This window comes from Pocillopora damicornis, chromosome 7, assembly GCF_964200805.1.
Source record: "Pocillopora damicornis chromosome 7, jaPocDami1.2, whole genome shotgun sequence".
Taxonomy (NCBI): domain Eukaryota; kingdom Metazoa; phylum Cnidaria; class Anthozoa; order Scleractinia; family Pocilloporidae; genus Pocillopora; species Pocillopora damicornis.
Genome location: NC_142676.1, coordinates 7,238,049 through 7,259,006, shown reverse-complemented (window position 1 = coordinate 7,259,006; position 20,958 = coordinate 7,238,049). Strand labels below are relative to the sequence as shown.

General features: G+C 38.2%; 3 protein-coding genes across 4 annotated transcripts; all 3 read left to right on the top strand.

The window, feature by feature from the left end:
- The first annotated feature begins 137 nt into the window (after positions 1-137).
- Positions 138-2,855, top strand: LOC149042320 (uncharacterized). Its single transcript, XM_089212295.1, has 8 exons — positions 138-490; positions 639-881; positions 986-1,062; positions 1,197-1,399; positions 1,476-1,793; positions 2,016-2,174; positions 2,254-2,437; positions 2,533-2,855. Exons 1-8 carry the CDS (start codon positions 138-140, stop codon positions 2,853-2,855), a joined length of 1,860 nt encoding a protein of 619 aa, XP_089068421.1.
- Positions 2,856-3,970: 1,115 nt separating this feature from the next.
- On the top strand, positions 3,971-10,958 carry LOC113684447 (dihydrolipoyllysine-residue succinyltransferase component of 2-oxoglutarate dehydrogenase complex, mitochondrial). Its single transcript, XM_027201827.2, has 15 exons — positions 3,971-4,084; positions 4,155-4,209; positions 4,301-4,349; positions 4,923-4,972; positions 5,471-5,548; positions 5,687-5,742; positions 6,081-6,189; positions 6,415-6,543; positions 7,074-7,201; positions 7,625-7,722; positions 7,966-8,096; positions 8,844-8,911; positions 9,102-9,185; positions 9,644-9,811; positions 10,322-10,958. Exons 1-15 carry the CDS (start codon positions 4,004-4,006, stop codon positions 10,454-10,456), a joined length of 1,419 nt encoding a protein of 472 aa, XP_027057628.2. The 5' UTR covers positions 3,971-4,003; the 3' UTR covers positions 10,457-10,958.
- A 138-nt stretch (positions 10,959-11,096) lies between these two features.
- LOC113684446 (monocarboxylate transporter 4) lies at positions 11,097-20,037 on the top strand. 2 transcript variants are annotated; one of them, XM_089212823.1, is made up of 5 exons: positions 11,097-11,687; positions 11,932-12,091; positions 16,703-17,301; positions 17,910-18,279; positions 19,110-19,649. In XM_089212823.1, exons 3-5 carry the CDS (start codon positions 16,729-16,731, stop codon positions 19,379-19,381), a joined length of 1,215 nt encoding a protein of 404 aa, XP_089068949.1. In that variant the 5' UTR covers positions 11,097-11,687; positions 11,932-12,091; positions 16,703-16,728; the 3' UTR covers positions 19,382-19,649. The 2 variants fall into 2 exon arrangements, with proteins under 2 accessions (XP_089068949.1, XP_027057625.2); XM_027201824.2 differs by lacking the exons at positions 11,097-11,687; positions 11,932-12,091 and adding an exon at positions 14,429-15,089 and having other exon boundaries at positions 19,110-20,037.
- Positions 20,038-20,958: the final 921 nt, after the last annotated feature.

Below are 20,958 nucleotides of genomic sequence, written 5' to 3'. Positions count from 1 at the left end.
GAAAAAATTTGCCGAATTTGTGGAGAGCGATTGAAGAAGGCAAAAGATAAGTATGAGAACAGTTTTCTTTGCGCTGATAAGACGGAGATTATTTTCACAGCCTTTGGTGTCAAAGTTCGTAAAGATGACCTTGACATATGCCCTCTAAGTTCTGCCACAAGTGTTACAAGCTTGCTTTAAGAGGAGGCACACGCCTTGCAATCAATGTGTGGCCTCCACACAAACGCACTGGAAACTGTAAGATCTGCAGTTTCTTTAAGGATCAACAGAAACCTGGTAGGAAGAAGAAGACTAATCCTGGAATAAAACCCAGAGAGGACTCAGCTGAACCCAAGGAACAGGTGGAAATGGTGGAAGGAATGTCTGGCACTTTAAGCTTCCAACCTGACCCAGCCTCACTCTCATTCTCTGAGGAGGTAAAGAATCTACAAAGCTTTAGAGGATCAGAACCTCTTTACCCAGAACAGTTTGTTGAAAACATCAAGCATGAGTATATGTGCCCAATTTGCAAAGAGGTACTTGATCAACCAGTCCAGACAAAATGTCGAACTCCACACATATTTTGTGCTAGTTGCTTATCATTTTCTGTTGCCTATTGCTGTGAATTATAGTCTAATTATAGTTGGTTATCATTTTAGGAATGGAAGGCTGACATGGAATAATGCAATCCTAGAAAATGAAGTGCACATAAAACTTGGAGGAGATGCTGGTGGTGGGTCATTTAAAATGGCCTTCCAGATTGCTAACCTGAGGCATCAAAATTCTAAAACCAACACAGTGGTCTTTGCCATGTTTCATGCAAATGATAGTTGGGCTAATTTAAAGACAGCCTTAATGAAATATAAAGAACAAGTAAACACCTTGAAAGAAGCAACCTGGGCGTAAGTGAAAAAAAATTTACCACACTTTTAGTTAATCGGGAGAATAAAGACTTGAAATAGCATAATATTAATTAAATTTTTATTTTTGTTTTGCCCATTTCTAGAGGTAAAAAGAAAGTGGTTTTCCTGTTTGGTGACTATGAGTTCCTATGCAAGCTATTTGGAATAGCTGGTGCCTCAGGTATGATCCAGACAATAATTCACATATACAAATAATAATGATTTAGCAATTCAATAAAAGAATATAAATGTAGCCTCTACTCTACATAACTATTTCTGTGAAACAGGTTTCCACCATAAGAATTGTATTTGCAGGCAAATATCCATGTCTTTGGTACAAGATAAATCATGAAGTAATGCAAGTCTCTTGCCATAAACGTGGGCATGCTGAAAAACGAAGTCTTGAAAACATTCAAGAGGATTATGATAAGTTTGTAGCAGATGGCTCTGTTACAAGTCAACAGAAGTTTTATCACAATGTGATTCACGAGAAACTGCTGGACATTGAATTGGACAAAGTAAGATACAAAAGTTTACTTTATTGCTTTGAAGAGGGACTTACAGGCCACCTTACTTAATGGTTGTCTATTTCAGGTTTGTGTTCCTGGACTTCACATTAGCTTGGGTGTGTTTAAGAAACTGTTTGACGAACTAGAGAACCAGTGCTTTGAGCTGGACAAAAAAATTCAAATGGTTCTAACAGGAGACAGTGAAGAGAATGATGAGAAAATCCAGGCACTCAGAGCTGCCCAACTACATACCAGACAAGCACAACAATTTAATGAAAAAGCCAATTATTTACAGGAGTTGCTGAATTTACAAAGTCTGCATGCTAATGTTGATATCATGCCTGCCTACTTTACACTACTACAGGAGGAGATAGACAAACTCCTTGGAAATGCAAAGGAGGAGGTAAAAATAATATATTGGTGCTTTCCAGTATCATTGCTGTACAATCCTCCAAATCCATTTTACATGTTTCAAACCCATCTTAATTTTTTAGTTAAAGAAGTTATGATTTTATTTTATAGATCATTTATTTGTAATATTACAAGGGCTCAAATTATCAAATTATAGCAACTAAGCAGTAAGTCAAAAAACCCAGATTTAAATAGTATTATTTCAACATTATAGGAAAAGCTTGCAGATGAGCAAATGGAATTGGCTGCCTTTGAGAAAGCCAATGGACCACTATCGGTTCATTTGGATGAGGTTCTCAAGAAAATGAATGTTGAGAGACAAGCTTATCATGAAAAATCATTCATTGGTAATCATGTACACACTTGCTGCAAGGTAACACATTCTACCCTTAGAGTAGGAATTTGTTGAGTCACAAAATTTCATTGAATTGTTGCATTTGTTTCTTTGGTAGGAAGACAACATCATTAAACTATGCAGTGCTGTGCTGACAAAAACAGAGGAGCTGTGTCCTTCCCTCCTTTCTCAAGCAAGAGAAATTAGCGTGAAATTTGAACAAGTTTTTAAGTTATTTGCTGCTTGCCACTTTGTCTATGACAGTGCAGACTATCTCAATGATGGCAAGATTGATAAGCTAGGTAACTGAAAGAAAAAACCTGACTTTCATGGAAAAACATGAATACAGCAATAAGATCATGTCTTAAGTCCACCTTTTCTTGTTTTCTTGTTGCAGAGGAAGACATCACAAATTTTCTTCAGTTCCTTAGGGAAAAATTTCCAGACATGACAATCACACCAAAGCTGCATATGCTAGAAGAACATGTTTGCCCTTTTCTTCGACAATGGCACATGGGCCTTGGATTCTACGGTGAACAAGGGATTGAAGGAATACACTCTGAATTCAATACCCAGTCCCAGCATTTTGACCATGTGAAGAAAAACGACACGAGATTGCGTCAAATCCTTGTCAACCATCACATTGCCACGAGTCCGGAACTAGCAGGGAAAGCTCCCAAGCCTAAAGAAAGAAATTTAAAACGAAAAGCGAACGAGTAAAACTCTTTCCTTTTCAATAGCAATGTATCGGTTGGATGACTAAGAACGAGTACTATGTGTGTAAATATAGTGTAATTTATTTGCTCAACTTCTAATTTAGACGAATAAAAGTGTTACTACAATCTTTGGAACCAAAACTAAACCTTTCCAGTCGTTTACAGACTGTTTCACTTGAAATTCAGTACCTCCGAGATTCAAAATGGAGTCGCATAACGGCCGATCTTAACATATTAAAAGCGCCTCGAATGGAGTCTTAAACAATTCGGATTAAAACACTTACCTCTGTCGGTTGTTCAGTAAGGTTTCAAGTCTTCTCTTTTGACTCTTGCTTTGCTGGGAAAAATTCGAGCCTTTTCCAAATTGAAATCAAAGTTTTCAGTTGATTTAATAGGGTGTGCTTGCTAGACTCCACCATAGCAACGTGTTTTCGTCGAACACAGGCAAAATTTGACCGATTTGACTCAAATTTTCGACGGCAAATGCCTCTTCTATTTGTAAGCATCCGCCATGCTAAATTTCACCCGCATACATTAGATACGCAGCAAGATTTCATTGGCTAAACTATATCTTAGCCCAAAGGGTTGCCATGGACGCTAGATTTATGCAAATGCATAATTTTGTATTAACCAGAGAAATAATAATTAACCCGATCTTTCCTGTAGACCGCATGCGCGAACTAAATTTCCACCGCGAAACAGCCGTGATGCGTAGGATAGAGAGGGCGGGCAGAAAAATCTTCTACAATATACAACACGGCAGGCAAAAGCAGCATATCTGAAGATTCATAGTACCGGAATACAATCTGCGTTCATCCTAAGCCCATTTCTGGTGTCAAAGAGTCAAAATCATTACTAGTTGTCTTTTCTTTACGCGTAAATTAAACTCCTCGATCACCTTCGTGACAATGATAATTTTGTCTGATCATCTTAATTTATAATGTAAATTGGATTAAGAAACTCTCTACGGTGGTCAATTTACTTTATCAACTCAGCTGATGAAATCAAAATTCTTGGTTTTTATTACTTTTCAACTACGCAGCACCGCAGTTACCCCCTATGTTCATGAAAAAGAGGCTAGTTTCTCGGCTGTCATGAAAGAGAGGCTATTCTTACCCAGATCTCACGCTGATGCCTATGGCCTAATCCAATATGGCTTCCGTAGGCTGCCGCAACATCAGCCGGTTATTTCATCGCATACGGCTTTATAGAAGTTATACCACAAACATTTCTGTAAGTGTAAATTTAGATTACCAGGTAAAGATCATATCACCTTCCTAAAGTTTATCTTTTATCTCCAAAGCGACAGTTTATTCGATGCGGATTTCGGCAAAGTGCAAGTAGGCTACAAAATACAGGTCGGTGGTGTGGTGCCTTAAATTGATTGAAAATTTTCGTGTTTCTTGTGTGTTGCACTTGTCTTTAAATGACTTAACCTTGTATCTTTAGCGACTAAGATTCAAGCCGCAGGAATCTTGGGTGGAAATAGTCAGCGAACGTGAGTGTAGAATAATTTTACTAACTATGAACCCTAAGTTTGACTTATTTCGCGTGCATGCACTCTCTAAATTAGGATAAACCGAGGCTTGATAATCAGTGTATTAGATATAACTTTGTTATTACAAGGAAACTGCCTCGAGTGAAAAGGCTGTCACTTCAGATCTTAGTATTTTAGCGTGTAAAATATTGTAGAGGTATTTAGTGGTAATACACTATTGTACATAATCAAAGTCCACTCCTACTTCTGCTGAGAGGGACTGGGCTTTGATGCTCACAACCGACACAAATTTTGATCTGTAAGAATTCCATCAATATTGTGCTTTTATCTGTCAAATTGGAAATTTGTTTTCCTTTGGCCTTTTGGAAAATATCATACTTGTCGCCCCCATTTCCGCATATGGCTTTGTCTTGAGGAATGTGCTGCTCTCTTTTTGTTGCACTATTTTTGGAACAAGGTCATAAGTCAACTTATTTTAATGCCCCTGCATTAGCTGCCAAAAGAATAGGCAAATGTTGGTCATGGCCGATCTATTCCTTAAGATTTTTTTATGTCTATATCTTATATCCACAGGCTACTTGGTTGGAAGGAAAATAAATACTTTCATTCATCCTCAAACCTTTGTAAGTGTTGTTAGAAAACTGTTCTTATGTATATGTGCACAGGAAGGTAAAATTTCTTGAAAAATGTTACAATGATTTAAGATTTCAGCCTCTTGAATGAGTTGTACCCTATTTGGCAATAATTGTACCTAACATCTGCATGCATATTTTTCCATACTGTTCCCCATATATTTCCTTAGGTGCTGACTAGGAGAATTTTTTTAACAATGAAGAGCTTTTTTTAGATGGTGATCATTCCTTTATTCTTGTGGCCTCAGTATGTGTGATTCAGCAGTGATATTGTAAGGAGAATTTAGATTCCAGTCACTTGTAGGGGTCATTGTGTTAGTGAGCACTATTCCTTAGTCTTCTACTAAAAGTTTTTGTTTCATTTGTAGAAAATGGTGTTATTCTACTAGTTACTTTGGTACTCAGGATGTATAAGTAGTTGGCTCCATAGAATTATCAGGCAGGAAGTTGAATTGTTTTTAATTTTTTTGTTTGGTGAAATTCTTACAGACTCTGAGAACTACATAATAGTGAATACACCACCATTTGCCGAGTCAGTTACAGAGGGAGATGTCAGATGGGATAAAGGTATGTCATAGAAAGTGAGGTGTGATTTGTGATTACAAGGCACTGCTTAAAGCCAATCAGATTGCAAGGATCATTCATTTGGTGATTTCAAAATGGATATAAAAAGAATAAGTATTTCATGGATCTCTTTTTTGACAGCTGTTGGAGATACTGTTGCTGAAGATGAGGTTGTTGGAGAAATTGAAACAGACAAGGTAAAGTAATGTGGAAATATGATTATAATGTAAACATACAATAATATTCTTGTAGTTGTAGAGTGTAACACATAAATCAGCCAAACAAGCATGCCAGTAATTAGCAAGTAATGAACCTACTGTACCTTCTACTAAAAAAAAAAACATACAATAATGAATAAACAATCAAACAAATGTAACATTTTTCACTGGCATGTGATTTATGTTAAAGAGGGCAGGGTTTTTCCAATAGAACACTTTACCAACCACTGCTCGGCTGACTAGACATCACCAGACCTCTTGGAGTGAGTTTCAAGTTTAAATTGTAATGTTAAATCACATTTTCCCTTTGATTTAAGACCAGTATACCAGTAAGTGCCCCCTCAGCTGGAACAATTGCAGAGTTCTTTGTCAATGATGGTGATAAAGTGGAGAAAGGTCAACAGCTGTTTAAACTTGCTCTTACAGGTATAAGTTCTACTCTTAAATTTCCTTATCTTACAATCCATTGGGTGAGAGCTGTTTGTAGTCAATTTGCTTGAGAACCTAAACATGTTGGCTTGCCCATTTTATTTAGAGAAGATGTTGTCCTCCTAAGACCAAGAGTATTAGTAGCATCAAAATGTCATGATTAACCACACTGTTTTGGAGTTAACTTTTTTACAAGTAAATTTACTTGAAATCTAATTCCAGGGGATGCCCCTCCAAAGGAGACAACAACAGAAAGTAAGCCTGCAGCTGAGAGTCCAGCACCAGCAAAGGAGATTCCAAAAGAGGAACCATCTGCACCAGCTTTTAAGATCCCTACCACTCCTCCCCCAGGTACAAACACTGTAGGCTTCCTTTGCGAGAAGTGACTAGCTTATAACTCATCAAAATTGTAATAGATTTTCTAGCTTACCAGCAGGTAAAGAGAGTAGACAAAGTTATCAAGTATTGGGTAAAGTCTTGATATGACACTCAATTCTTGAGAATAATTGGCAAGAAATGTGTAGCAACTGTTGTAAAAGGGAAGTAATTATTGCTAAGTAGATCTAGCAAGTTGAAAGTTCAAAAGGACATCTCATGTCAATGAGCAGGGTTCGATCAGACGAGAGACTTATTTCCTCAATGAATAATGTTGAAATTGAAAGATTAGGTGTGCAACCACATAAAGTTAAATATTAGGCAGCTTGTTGTATTACCCAGGGTAACCTTCTGACTAAAATGTTTGTTTTCTTCTTGGCTAACCATACACTAAAAACAAATTGCTTTTGTTCATCTGAGAGCTCTGTAACTGAATGCTTCCAGTAAAGAGTAGGTTATAGACTAATTGTCGAACTGCAAATTTTATTGTTATTTTGCAATTTCAGCTCCTGCAGTACCAACCCAACCAATTGCAGAAATCAAACCTGGCCCCCCTACCCCTGCCCCTCCCCCACAGCCAACAGATGCTCTTCCAGCGGACATTCTACCCAAAGGAGCCCGCTCTCAACATAAGGTATCATAGTTAAACTTTGAACTTGTATTGGGTGCCTCCTTATAAGCTAGTACCCTATTTTTTTTTCTTTTTCTTTTGGTACCAAAAATTTGGACTTTATGAGAAAGTGAAACCCCAACACATCCCTTTCAGTGCCCTGTCGTCAGATTTAACCATTAAACCCCTAAGAGTGATAAGCATTTTATTTCTCCTTGCAATATCACCCTGAATCAAGCACAAGAATAAGGGAAATGATCACTTATTATAGAAGCTTTTGATTGTCTTAACAAATTACTTAATATGCATACTGATGTTAGGGTGTAAAGGGTTTTAAGACTTTTTTGGATTTGAAGCTTGTATCTCAAGGGAATGTTGAAGGATAGGGGAATAGGAGTGCTTATAGAGTAATTAAACAGAGTTTTTCGCAAATTTGTTTGCATGTAGGCAAGGATGACAAGAATGCGTCAGAGGATTGCTCAGAGACTTAAAGATTCACAGAACACTTATGCCATGTTAACAACATTTAATGAAGTCGATATGAGGTTGGTAGGCATATTTTCTATGGCTACTGCAGTACCAAATAAATGTCATCAATTGATAATTAGTCTTCATCTTTTTTCCCCCGTACTGCAATATCACTAAACAGCAACTTAACAGGCTAATTATATTCCCATCTTTGACTTACAGTGTTGTCATTAATAACTTTTCACTTTTCATGTAGTTTAGAAACAATGCTTCATATTTGTTTTCATTCTTTTACTTGTTTGTTCTTTCCTTCCCTCCAGTCATGTCTCTGAGATGCGGAAAAAGCACAAAGATGCATTTTTTAAGAAGCATGGTGTCAAACTGGGATTCATGTCTGCCTTTATCAAAGCATCCGCTCATGCCTTGCAGAGTGAGCCAACAGTGAATGCTGGTCAGTTGGTTATCTGATTCTCCAGTCTACCTTCTTGTTTATTCAGTTTATCATGTATTGTAAACAATAATCTCTCGAGTGCACATTGAATATGAGATGATAGAGAGCCAAGGAGGCCCATAGGGCTGTGTTGGATATTTATCATCTTGTATCCAACAAGGGTATATATATTTTCCCAACTTTACCTTATTTTATAAGAACTAACAGCATGTTACAATGTACAAAAACACTTCCAGTTTAACCTGTCTTTATGCGTGCGGATGGTTTAGTGGCTCATAACCCATGATAGCTAAGCCAATGAAAACTCTGGAATTGCATTATCCAATGATCCAATTTTTGATAGAAGGAAGTATAGCATGAGCCAGAATTGGACTAGGATTCTGACAGCTCTTTAAGCGATTTTTACTGATATTTTCACTTAGAAATTATTATTGGAACAGTTTAACCCCTTAACTCCAATGAGTGACCAAGACAGAATTTCTCCTTAATAATTGTCAATACAATATCAAGCAGACAAGTGATGAGAATAAAGAAAAGTAACAATTAGAGGATTATTAGCTGATCCAACACCAATTTCTCTAAACAAACATCATAAGAATTGTATGACAGACAGTAAGGAGAATTACTAATGAGATCTTTATTGTGAGATGTTATGAGATCTTGTGAGTTAAAGGGTTAACTGATGAGAAGGATAGTGAGAACTTTGCATGCTGGGTAATCATGGTCTTCTTTTCATTTTTCTTGTAGTGATTGAAAACAACGAGATTGTATACAGAGATTATGTGGACATAAGTGTTGCAGTGGCCACGCCTAAGGTCTGTATAACTTCTGGAAAAGGCATTTTATTTTACCTTGCATTGTGTTTAACTTGAAACAAAAGCGCTACAGCAGGCTGCATGAGTTAATTCATCAAATTTGATTGATTGAAATTCAAGCAAAATTACTGAAGGGCAAGAGACTTGGGAAACTTGAAAGCAGCGATGCTTTTATTTTACTCTCTTACAGGGACTTGTTGTGCCAGTAATTAGAAACGTAGAAGAAATGAACTACGCCGACATCGAAAAAGCGATCAATGCAATGGGAGAGAAGGTACATATATGTGTTATTCTTAGAAGCACCTACTTATCACGTCCCTTCCTACTGGAACATTAGGCCACGTTCGGTACCAGTCACGGAATCCTTCCATCTACCTTCTTTTCATGCTTTTTCTTTCTCAAACAGTTATTGTGAGTACATAATTATGAAAGCTATGGCTCGCTCGACCAATTCTGACCTGTTCGGTTTCTTGAAGCTTGTGTCCATCTCTTCACGGACTTAATTTTAATGAACTGTTTGTATTAGTCAGTTCCGGTTTCCCCTCCACTATTGATATCGTATTTTTCTAACAAGCCAAAGCTTTTACAATGCGTTTAAGAATCACGAAACCATCATTTGAGAAGCAGTTCATTCCGTCTCCGAAAATCAGAGGCTCTGACATGTTATTTTTCAATAAACTTGAGGTCCGAATCAAAAGAACATAGCTGCATCCCTTTATTTTTTGTCTCCAGGCACGAGCAAACGAACTGGCAATCGAAGACATGGACGGAGGAACATTCACCATCTCTAATGGCGGAGTATTTGGTTCCATGATGGGCACACCCATTATTAACCCGCCCCAGTCTGCCATCCTGGGCATGCACGCCATTGTTGACAGACCGGTGGCTATAAATGGAAAGGTTAGTGGCCTAGTAATCAATCTGTAATGAAAACTGATGAGATTTATCAGCTTACCTACTGTTAACTTTTTTCGCCAACGGAAGTTCAGCGTTTCTTTAGAAATTATCGGCCACCACATTGAAAAGGAGCCTCTATCTTTCAAATAAACCCTCAGGAAAAAGACAAGTTAGCCTGTATCCTTCTATTTATTGAGAGCCCCAGGAATTGGAAGGGGGGGTCACTTGGATACGAAAAAAAGATTATAGAAAAATATCATTTATTTGTTTTACAGCTCTATCCCTCTTGAAGTGAAGAGAAAGATATGTGGTAACGGTAACTTATAGACGTACCACGTATGGCGCTTGTGGGTTGTAGACTCCTCTTTGGGGTACTCTGCCCAGAATGCGATTAAACCTTACACTCCCGCGAGTAACCCAAGGAGACACTCTCTTTGCGGTATCACTAGAGGGAAAGTTATTAGAAACGCATGGCAGAAAGTGTGGAGAATTGACCTTTGGGTTGTATTTCAGGTTGAGATTCGTCCCATGATGTACTTAGCCCTCACTTATGACCATCGTTTGATAGACGGCAGAGAAGCAGTAACATTCCTTAGGAAGATCAGAGCTTCGGTAGAAGATCCTCACACGTTACTGCTGGACTTGTGATCTCCTGGCTGATCATGCTGGGAAATTTATAGTGGACAGGACACTTATCAGTTTTAGTCGATGTCAAGTTTATGGCCAGCCTTGGTCAGAGAAATGTTTATGAATGTCGGTATTGTCACCTGTACTCGATGTGATAGAAAAGAGTCAGTTATCAATGGGGTTTTTAAATTGATATTCATTATTCAGTGCGACTGTTCTATTAAGTCAAACTCACCTGTTTAGGACTTATTGTCACGAAAAATACATCCGTGTTTTTTTTAAGTTTTCATTGCAGCCATTACATTTGTCTCGTGGCGCAACGCGCTCTCTCCCCCAGGTGGGGAAGAGAGCGCATTTCGTGACGAGACCAAGAAATGGCTGCATAGGAGTGATATTCTTACCAAGTGGTGAAAAGTTTGCCATTTGCCAGTGAAGAGTAACGTTTGCCGAATTGTTTCTTGAAGTTGTTCATCTGTCATGTTTTAGTGATATCAAATAAAAAAATCCACCTAAAACTTTAAAACTTGGGGTTAAGTCCTGTTTAACTATAATTTAATTATCAACGCAGGTCTAGATATTAGCCGGGTTCTTTTTTCGCGTTTTTATGGACCGAGACGAAGTCGACGTCCATTTCTCCACCTTAAGATAACACATAATTTTCTACAACTTATTATACTGAAACCGTAGCTTGGAAGTATGCTCTCCTGCTTAAGCGCTGGGGCACGAGCAGTGAAGTTCGCTAGATTCGAGCTGGCAAGCGAAATAAGAGTGCGAGAGATCTGTGGGGTAGGGTAAGGTGGATAAATTATGCTGGCATGTGACAGAAAACGGAAACAAGTCATTGCTTAATCAAATCTAGTGGCATTTCGGGTTCTCAGCCTAAACGTTTGTTGTAAGGAACTCTAATTTCATGTTTCGCCAATCGAATCATTTGCAACAGATATCAAACTTTCGCCACGCTGTGGCATGTTTTCCGTTTATATCCCGTTACAAAATGTCTTAGTCTTTGATCTAAACTAAGGGAAGATTCCTTTGAAACGCTCCCAGAATTTCTTCTGCTCCAGCTCCACACTTAATAATTAAAATATTATAGTCCTAGACAATTATCACTCTAACCAATTGTAATTATTTTTCGTTGAACTCTTCCATTACTTGTGGGTAGAAAAACTGTCATCCTCCTTGGAAGAGATCAGCTGGTCTGCGCTTTCCTTTGTGTTGGTGAAGCAAAGTGTTATTCGTTCAACATAGCCTCGTATCCTGACTGCAAAAAATCAATATATGTGTGATCTGTGGGACACTGACAAGTACCAAGAAACTAAAAGTTTCATCATTACAGTCCGCTGGTCAGAGGTCTTTTGCCAGATTTCTCTCTCTTTGTTTTTTTTTTTTTCTTTCTTTCTTTTTCTTTTTTCTAGTTTCTATTTTTTCTGAAAGGGATCAAAACAAAATACTGTTGTCAAGAGATATTTCCTTAACTTTTAGTCTCCATGTGAAAGTACTCCTTACAAGGAAGGTGCTCTCTGTGTTCCTGAATATGAATAGAACTCCTATCACCGTGACAGTAAGCCTGGATTCTGTGGAACTTACGGTTCTTAACCTCCACACAGATCACGGACACCTTAAGATTGCTTCGAAGGCGAGATGTTAAACAAAGACGTAAGTTACATGGTCATAAATGTCTTAATCTTTTGTCACTTAGCCACTTATCAAATCAATTTTGTTTACCGCCGTCTACTACCCATAACAGAAAGACGAAGCAAAGCCTTCATATTTCATCTTGCAAAGTTTGCGCCGGTCAGTGCACCTTTATCCATTATCGCGGTGTAAAAATATGAAACAGCCTGAACAAGGATTTAGAACAAATAACTGTAACTCCAAAGTTTTTAAAAAAGGTTTAATTAATCTATTAATGTGCAATGTAAAGTAGATTTGGACGTATTATTGCAAATAGTTTTTCTGATATTTTTTGGTGATCTAGTTTTTTTTTCTGTATTTCATGCTGGTGCTGGAAGCCCTCGTCAGGGACTGACGCTTAATAAAGCATAAACTATGCATGGGTGTATCCTTGTGTGCGTATGTGACCCCTCATAAAGTGACTAACCCCAAAGGTTCTAAAAATAAAGAGCAGACTTATCACAATTGCGACAGCTTTCGTAACACAACCTTTTTAATACCGTATATCAATTGTAGAAAGTCTTTATTCTCTGTCTCGCTTTTCATGAATAGAATCTTCTTTAGAACAAAAGAATAGCTCGGATGATGACTTAACGGCTAAAGGTTAAGGTTTTGGCCACTTTACGGCTAACGATTAATTCATTTCGTTATACAAAGCTAACAACAATATTTTTAAGGTTAACTTTATTTAGGACTAACGGTAAACGCAATTGAGACTGTCTTAACCATTATCTTGACCTCGCGACTGAGCAATAAGGCGTCTACATCACGACGTTTCCCATAAAAAGAAGGTGCTAGGTTTGAGTGGTTATATTACGATCCATTCAAGGAGGTTCATTTCAAAACATTTTGTTTGCAGAAGGCAACGTTTGAGTAACAATATACTGACAATGTTTTTCCTTAAATGAAAACACTTGTTCTAAAAAGTAAATTCTAGTTTAACCGGTTCTTCAGGATCCGTTGTGACGCATCCGTCGCAACATAAAAGTTGGTTCCGACATTTTTATTCAAAGCAGCCAGTCCCTCAGGAATAAACAAAGTTGTTTCTGGTAGTACAACTCTGGTAGTCGATTGAGCTTGTGTTAATTATACTGTTGATCAAAATTTTAAAACAGAGCACAAATTGAAAGAAGTAAGGTGTCATTTCTTAATGAAGTGGTATTCATGCGTAACGTTAACTCTTTGAAATGTTACGTAACGAAGCCGTATATTTTTCAATTGTGCATGTAATGCAGAGAAACTTTCGTTGAATGTTCGAAAAATATGCATAAAAAAAGGTCAAGAAAGGTAACTTGCTCGCAAGAGAGATCTCACTCCATTGTACTGGTACTACCGTATTTATTCACCAATAACCTAGCTGAGAGCCTAAACTTTAGAGATTTAATGATAGGCCTAAGCTTGTTCAAAAGCTCTTACACATCCTAGGTTTCTTAGCAAGAGTTCACCTTTGGTTACTGAATCGAAAGAGATCTTCTGAAAGCGCATCTAGTAAGAAACATGTTTTGGTCATTGAATGAATAAACACAACCAAATAAATATTCAAACGTTTATTGAAACAACAAGCAAATCAGCTGGATTGTGAATATTAATTGAACTTTTTGCAATATGGTAATTACTCGCGTTTTTCCATTTTTTTACAGTACATCTTGCAGTAGCCTGAAACAAGGATTTTTGAATTAAAACCTGAAGAAAATAGCCGTTCAGAAAGTATCGAGTATATGGAACAACTTGATACATGATAACAAAACTTCTGAAAAAAATATCCAATTTTCAAGGATCATCGACTCAAAACGCTCTTCGAGTTGTTGTTTCCAAGGTCCGTGATAATTAGCATCCTTGCGTAACGGCTTTGTCCACGATTGATTACGCTGTAGGCAAAGATTTTTAAAGTAAAACGGGAAGAAAATAAAACTCGAAAGTTGGAAAGCATCAAGAATATGGAATAATTTGATGCACAACTTTTTAAAAGAACTCGCAATTTCAAATGGCATCGACTAAAACCGTTCCTCGATCAATTTCACCAAAATTATGTAACAGAGCTTTACTGGTCGCCAAGCTTGTGTAAAAGCAAAAGACAATTATAGCTGAGTATATCGAGCTTGTGCATTGATTAAAAAATAATAGAAAAAAAGCCTTCCATCGGTATGCGACACGTTCATTTCCAAGGGGCTACGGGCAATGTTATACCAAGTGCAGAATAGACGGTGCAATACTGAGGAATCACCTGGCGCAATATTTGATGGATCAGAGAGAATTTACACCCTTAGAATATAATTTAATTGCGTATTACATAAGATACAGTAGGTTTATAAGCACAATGTAGTCACAATGCGCGTAGTACCAGGGGTATTTTGTAAACATCGTTATATCGTTAGCCTAGCTATCTGGTAAGGCTCCTTGTTGGAAATAGGCAAGGTGCTGCAACTGTTTCGCCAAGTTCGTCCACCGTACTACGATTACCGCAGCGAATGATGCAATCGACTCACAAGACTGATTCAATTCAACCCGATCTTTACCAGCATGGTTAACATCGAGCATAATCGTTTCAATTGAATATTCTTTTGTTTGAGTAAATTTATTCCTATAATTACGAACATTTTGACGACAATGCTCTGGTTGCGAAATTTCAAGAATTTCGAACAGCCCCGCGGGAATAGTGATAATTTTTTATTTCCTTTGTTGCCTTCGTACCCGTTATTTTAGTAAGCACTCGTGCAGTCTAGACGTTGTGGTTGTTGTTAGACCGGTGCAACAACTAGAAACTCGAGCCAGGTCAAACAATTTACGATTCGAATCATGCCGTTATTACAAAAAATATCATGGTTTTTTACTGGAGAACGTTCTCAAGATGGTAGATGGTCATGGTTTGTATGTATTTCTGCAGCAATTGTAAATGGTGTGAATCTTGGTTTTGTGCTTAGCTTTGGGGTCCTTTTCCCAGAGCTGATGGAATACTTTGGAGAGACCAGGGAAAGAACAGGTGAGTTGAGATAAAACGAAATCAATTTAATCCTTTCTGAAAGCGCTTTTTTGTCGGAAACAATAAAATGGCCGAACAACGGAAGAGTAAACACGAGGCACTCTTGAAAATCTCTATCAATCTATGATATTTCGCCATATTTTTGCGTTTTGTTTGAAAATACAAATCAGTGTCTAAAAAGCACTGAAAAGCCGTGTTGAAATCTCTTCGTAGCAGCTCAATGGGTGTTTTGGCATCAACGCCTTCTGCAACAAATTGCCATTTGCAAACTGGCATCTAAATTGTAATATTCAGACCCCTCTTGCCAAGTTTTACTTCATCAAAATTTCGACTCACAACAGGTCACTTTATTTCTGAATTTTTAGAGGGAACTTAACTTTGTGTAACTGATTCAATGAACGCAGATACCTTTCCATTTTTGATGTCTGATTTGTCTTTAAAACATTACTCCAACATTTAATTTGATGTTGTGCGACGTGGAACCAAGATGTATTCAAAATAAGCAAAGCAGACCGTTTTAATTCAACCATTAAGGAAATAGGAGCAAACTTCTCAAAAATGAGAGTGAGGCAGGTCGATCCTTACGCATAAACTACAATTTAAATTTTTTTTTTTTGAGTCTGAATTTCTCTATTTCCTAAAATTGGTTCAGGGATCAATTCCTCGCTTTCCACGCATCACTCAAACTCAATTTATTTCAATGTATCATCTCCGAACTTAGCTGCTAAACTTGTGTGTTGATGACCTAAACTATTGCAGTAGAGTCTCACTGGGAGTAGCTTTGAAGGTTATCTGTGAGGTCTTTGACGGTTGATGATTAATAAGTAGATAGAAGATTTCTTCAATTAGTTAAAATCAAAACAATTATTTTTCAATATTAATTACAAATGTTATTCAAACCCATTCAGTGTATGAAGTGAAATAAAGCGTCGTTTAAATATATTATATATTATATTATTATTAAATAATTATATATTATTATATATTATTGTATTAACTAAAGGCCTAATCAAACCCGCGCAACATTTCAACGCAACATCTTGCAACCTCAATGGATCGTGCTGCGAGATAATGTGAAGGAGCTGGCCGAACGTGTTCAACATCTGGCAACATTCAAAAGTGTTTCAATAAAAATTTTACCATTTTCAAACTTGTTCCACCACCATGGAACATCTTGCAACATGTTGTTTCAGGGTAACCAAGCGTGTACAACACGTTGCGCGCAACAATGTTGAAAGAATTGTTTAAAAGATATTACGCTGAAATGTTGCATGGCCGGGTCTTAACGAACAAGCTCAGCAAAACCTTGCTGATATTCTACCAGCCCTGATCATTGTAAGTTCGACGCGAAATGAACGACCCGACCCAGACCTCCCTGTTTTTTTGCCCCACCGCTACTCTCGTCTCTTTTTATATGAGAAATTCGAGAATCCCTATCCACTCTTTCTTATTTCGTTTATTTTGTGGCGAAGTTCGCCACTCAATGTCAGCGCGCCGCGCGGAATTCTGGGAGTGTTTTGTTTTGTTTTTTTTTTTAATTATTATTTGCGTATGAAAAATGGTTTTTCGTTTATCAGATGCCAGTAACATGGTCTTCTTTCCATTCTTATCAGCTTTAGTCGGCTCAATTGCAGTGGGAATGGTTTGGCTTGCAAGTCCGCTGGTCGGTTATTTCTGTGATCGCTTTGGTTGTCGGGTCACGTGTTTCGTAGGAGGCACGTTATGCATGGCTGGCCTTGTGTCGACGTCATTTGTTCCAAACCTCACTTGGATGTACTGTACGTATAGCGCAGTGTATGGTTTGGGAACATGCTTCATCTACAATCCTTGCTTTCTTATAATTGCCAAGTACTTCATGGAGAAGCTATCCATTGCGACTGGGATTGTTTCGCTGGGTTCGAGTCTGGGTTACCTGTGCACTGGACCTTTGCTACAAGCACTATTGGACACATATGGATGGAGGGACACTTTCAGAATAATGGTGGCGACATACGCTCTTGTCTGCATCTTGAGTTTGACATTTAACCCCAACGTACAAGGCATAACAGTAGTAGAAACATTTACCCCTGAAAAGGATAACAATCGAGCTCAAGAAGTAAAGAGGAATGCACTCTTTTTTTATTGCAGCGTGTGGGTCTTTCCTGCTTACACTGTGTTCGTTGTTTCACTCGTACTTGCCAGTTTTTCGATGTATATTCCCTTCATCAATCTGGTAAGATTATGATTTGATACAAGATAGAGCGACTTGGGAGGTTGGGAGAGCACGAGATAAACTGGAAACCACTCCGCTTCGCGTTGTGGTTTCCTACGCTTATCTCGTGTTCTCCCAACCTCCCGTGTGTTTACATCAGGCTACGTAAACACGGAAACCATTTTACATTTCTTCAATGAAATTATATTGTCTTGTGGTAAAATAAATTCAGGTGAAGCCCGGAAAATGTTTCTGACAAAACTAGCCCTAGGCCTGCAACTGATTGGATCAGGTGCAGCCATTTGTTTTCCGACAATACCAAACAGTAGTAAAGCAAATTGAAGGCTTTACTCTCTGAATATTGTAAGAACAATTTTCAATTAAGTGTCGTAAGTAATCGATATTGCATTGGTTTCACTTCACTGACTTCGCTCTGTGATGGTCCAGAAAGCTCGCGTCACTCCCTCAACCAATCAGATTCAACACTAAAACTAATCACGACATGGTCGCCCGCGTTTTCCCGCGCTTTAGGCAGTTTGTTTGCCTTTACTTTGAGTTCTCATCATGCATGCTCCAAGGTTAGCCTTGCCAGTTGTTCGGCTAATGCAACATTTCTGTTTTTAAACTAGGTCAAGTTTAGCGAAGATGTCGGAATATCTCCACAAAAAGCCTCCCGACTGTCCATCTTCATCGGTCTTGCTTCAGCCGTTGGACGAATCACAACAGGGAGATTGTGCAACGATAAAAGAGTAAATCCAGTTTACATTTATCAAGCGTGTTTGGTTACCGCTGCTCTTGCCACATCGATACTGCCAATGGCAAAGGAATACTGGCAAATTATAATTTTCAGCGCAACTTTTGGATTAAGTGAAGGTGTATTCATAACAACCCAGAATTTCATTTTATTGACCTGTGTGGACAAAAAACGAAGGACTGCAGCTTTCTGTATCAACAACCTGCTATATGCCTTTACTGCAGCAGCCGGCGGACCCGTTGCCGGTAAGTGAGTCAATGAACCTAAAGAAGATGGGTTTAGAAGTCTTGAGATAATTTCTTAACCAACCAAATACAGCCAATTTTTTGGTTTTTCGTTTACACTAGCTTACAAATGAAGCCATTGTTTCCCTGTGTTTGGTTAGTACTTCAGCTTTTTCGATTTATTTTCTTAACCCTTAACTCTCGAGTTTTAATTGTTAATTCTCTCCTCTAGCTGCCACGGACTTCCATGTAAATTAGTTACGAGAATTTGCGTTTAGAGCAAGTGAACAACTTCTACCAGATATCTTTGAGTATTTTCGTTACCTGTTTGCTGAATGATGAACGGATATCATAGGGAGAAATTACCTATTTATCACTTCTGTGAGTTAAAGGGTTACAGTTCCTCAATCTTAGAAAGGAGAAAAATGAACTGCGTTGTTCTCCTCCTAGTTTAAGTATCGTCTACTTCGGAGAAAAAAGGATAATCTTTTACGCTCAGCTAATGTGGGTAAATGCACTAGTTTGTTTATAAATGTTGTTATTATACATTAGGGTTACTATGCAAGCTCTGATTGGTCGAGAGCATACATTCATGTACAATAGCGTGTGAGGTTGACATGATAATCCAATATCTGCAACAGGTGTTGGGTTATCATGTCGAGTTCTAAGTCTGCCTAGTTTCCAAGTTCTTCGTCCGTGCAGTACTCTCAAACCTTTGCGAACTCAGAGAGAAGTGCCTCTTTTGGCGATTGTTAAAAAATTTATGATGAAACAATTACTGAATTCGGTTTCGATAATTCATGATATCATGCTCAATCTCATCCAATAATTGCTCTTTATTTCCTATACAGCCCTGATGGCTGACAAGACAGGGGACTATACCTATTCATTCTACATGACCGGAGGAGTGTTAATAACTGCAGCCTTGATACCATTGATTTTGATTTGCGTAAACCGTGGGAAGTCGAAGGTCGTCCCCGAGGAATCAGAAATAGAAGAGAAGAAAGACAACTTTGAAAGAGTGTCCATAGCAATTCAAACTCTCGATGAAACGGAAGTATTGGGAAAAGAACTGCGCACAGAGTCCTTGTCAAGAAAGCGCGCTGCAAGCGCATTTCTCTGAAAGACGTAAAATATAATAAAAACGTTTGTTCTTTTCTGGTTAAGCTTCCAAGAAGCTACGGCCCTCAATCCGTCTAAGAGGTTGCCGAATTGTTGTGTTTCGAGTTTTTGACACGCCTTACTGTTCTTCTTTCCTCAAATGATAAGTTTTTCTGTTACACAGCATCAAAATTTAGAAGTAAATTTCTTGCGATTTTCAAGACTATGGCCAATAATAAATAGTATGCTACATCGATGTCCAATAAAACTCGTTCAATGCCAAAGAGACAGTACTGTTCTCGTCAATACTTTTTTGCTCGTCTTGACAATTTTTTTTTCAGTCGAATCATGTATGCAATTAAAGTACTTCTCCCTCGAGCAAAAACAAAAATGTTCAATGTTGAATTTGCTTTTGTTCTCAGCAGTGACAGCGGCAAAATGAGTGTGCATGCTTGTAAATTTTTACAAGCACAAAGAAATGGGATCGACACTATTTTTTTTTTTGTAACACTATTGCGGGAAAATGGCGACTTTTTTAAAATTCCTATTGTTTGTTTTAATTTTGCGAGGATACGTTTAAACCAAAACAGATAAGGAGGCTGTTTTTAGGAAAGTTTCTGCCGACTCCACAGTCGCATATTTCACATAGCAATAAAATGTTGCGGTAAGAGGTGTGAATTTAGGGACTGAAGTGGTGCATCCGTAACATGGCAACGAAGTTCGTAGCAACAGCTACTATAACTTACAGAATGCTACTTATTCTATGGACTTTTCCACAAGAACAAGCTCCATTAAATTATCCACTCGGTTCTCAGCAATAACAGTCCAAGAAAAGTGTATGATAACGTTCTGTTCGTGAATCAATGAAATTCAGTCACGCTGGAGTCACAAAACGCTCTCCGAACGCGTATATCTCCCGAGCATGCACACTCATTTTGCCGCTGCGTTCTTAGCAGTCACAACGTTCGCACATGCGTAGACCTTTGACCTCTGTGCTGGAGGTTACCAGTCGTTTCGTACCCACGGTCGTCTCGTACCCAGTCGTTCCCTACCCAGTTAGGTCGTTTCGTACCCAAACTAATAAGGTACGTTTTCCGTGTTAAAAATTGGAGAAAAATATCACACTTACAGTAGCTGCTGTCGTTAAAAAAAATTCACAGGTAAAAACGATAGACTTTTCTATTTAAAATATCATACTTACCTTGCGCTAAGCGATAATTCAGTTTTTTTTTTAAGGTCACAATTATACACAACATAATTTTGTTTGTATCTTAGTAGCTTTACTCTGCTAACATGTCGTATCCACCCATTGACATCTTTTCACGCGCTCGCGGGTGAGTTATGTTGAATAAATGTATGACTCAATTAGCAGTTTGGCCACGAACCGACTCAAACTTGGGTACGAGTCGACTGCATTTGGGTACAAACGACTGTGGGTACGAAACGACCGGATACCGCGCGCGAACTGGAGATTACTGACTGATTAATGACCAATCACGCGCGCGTATTATCTGAGAGCTACAGTTTAAGTTAATAGCAGGTCTGTAATTCTTTGTAAGACACAGTGGCGTCTGGTTTCCGTGCTGGACTTCGGACCGA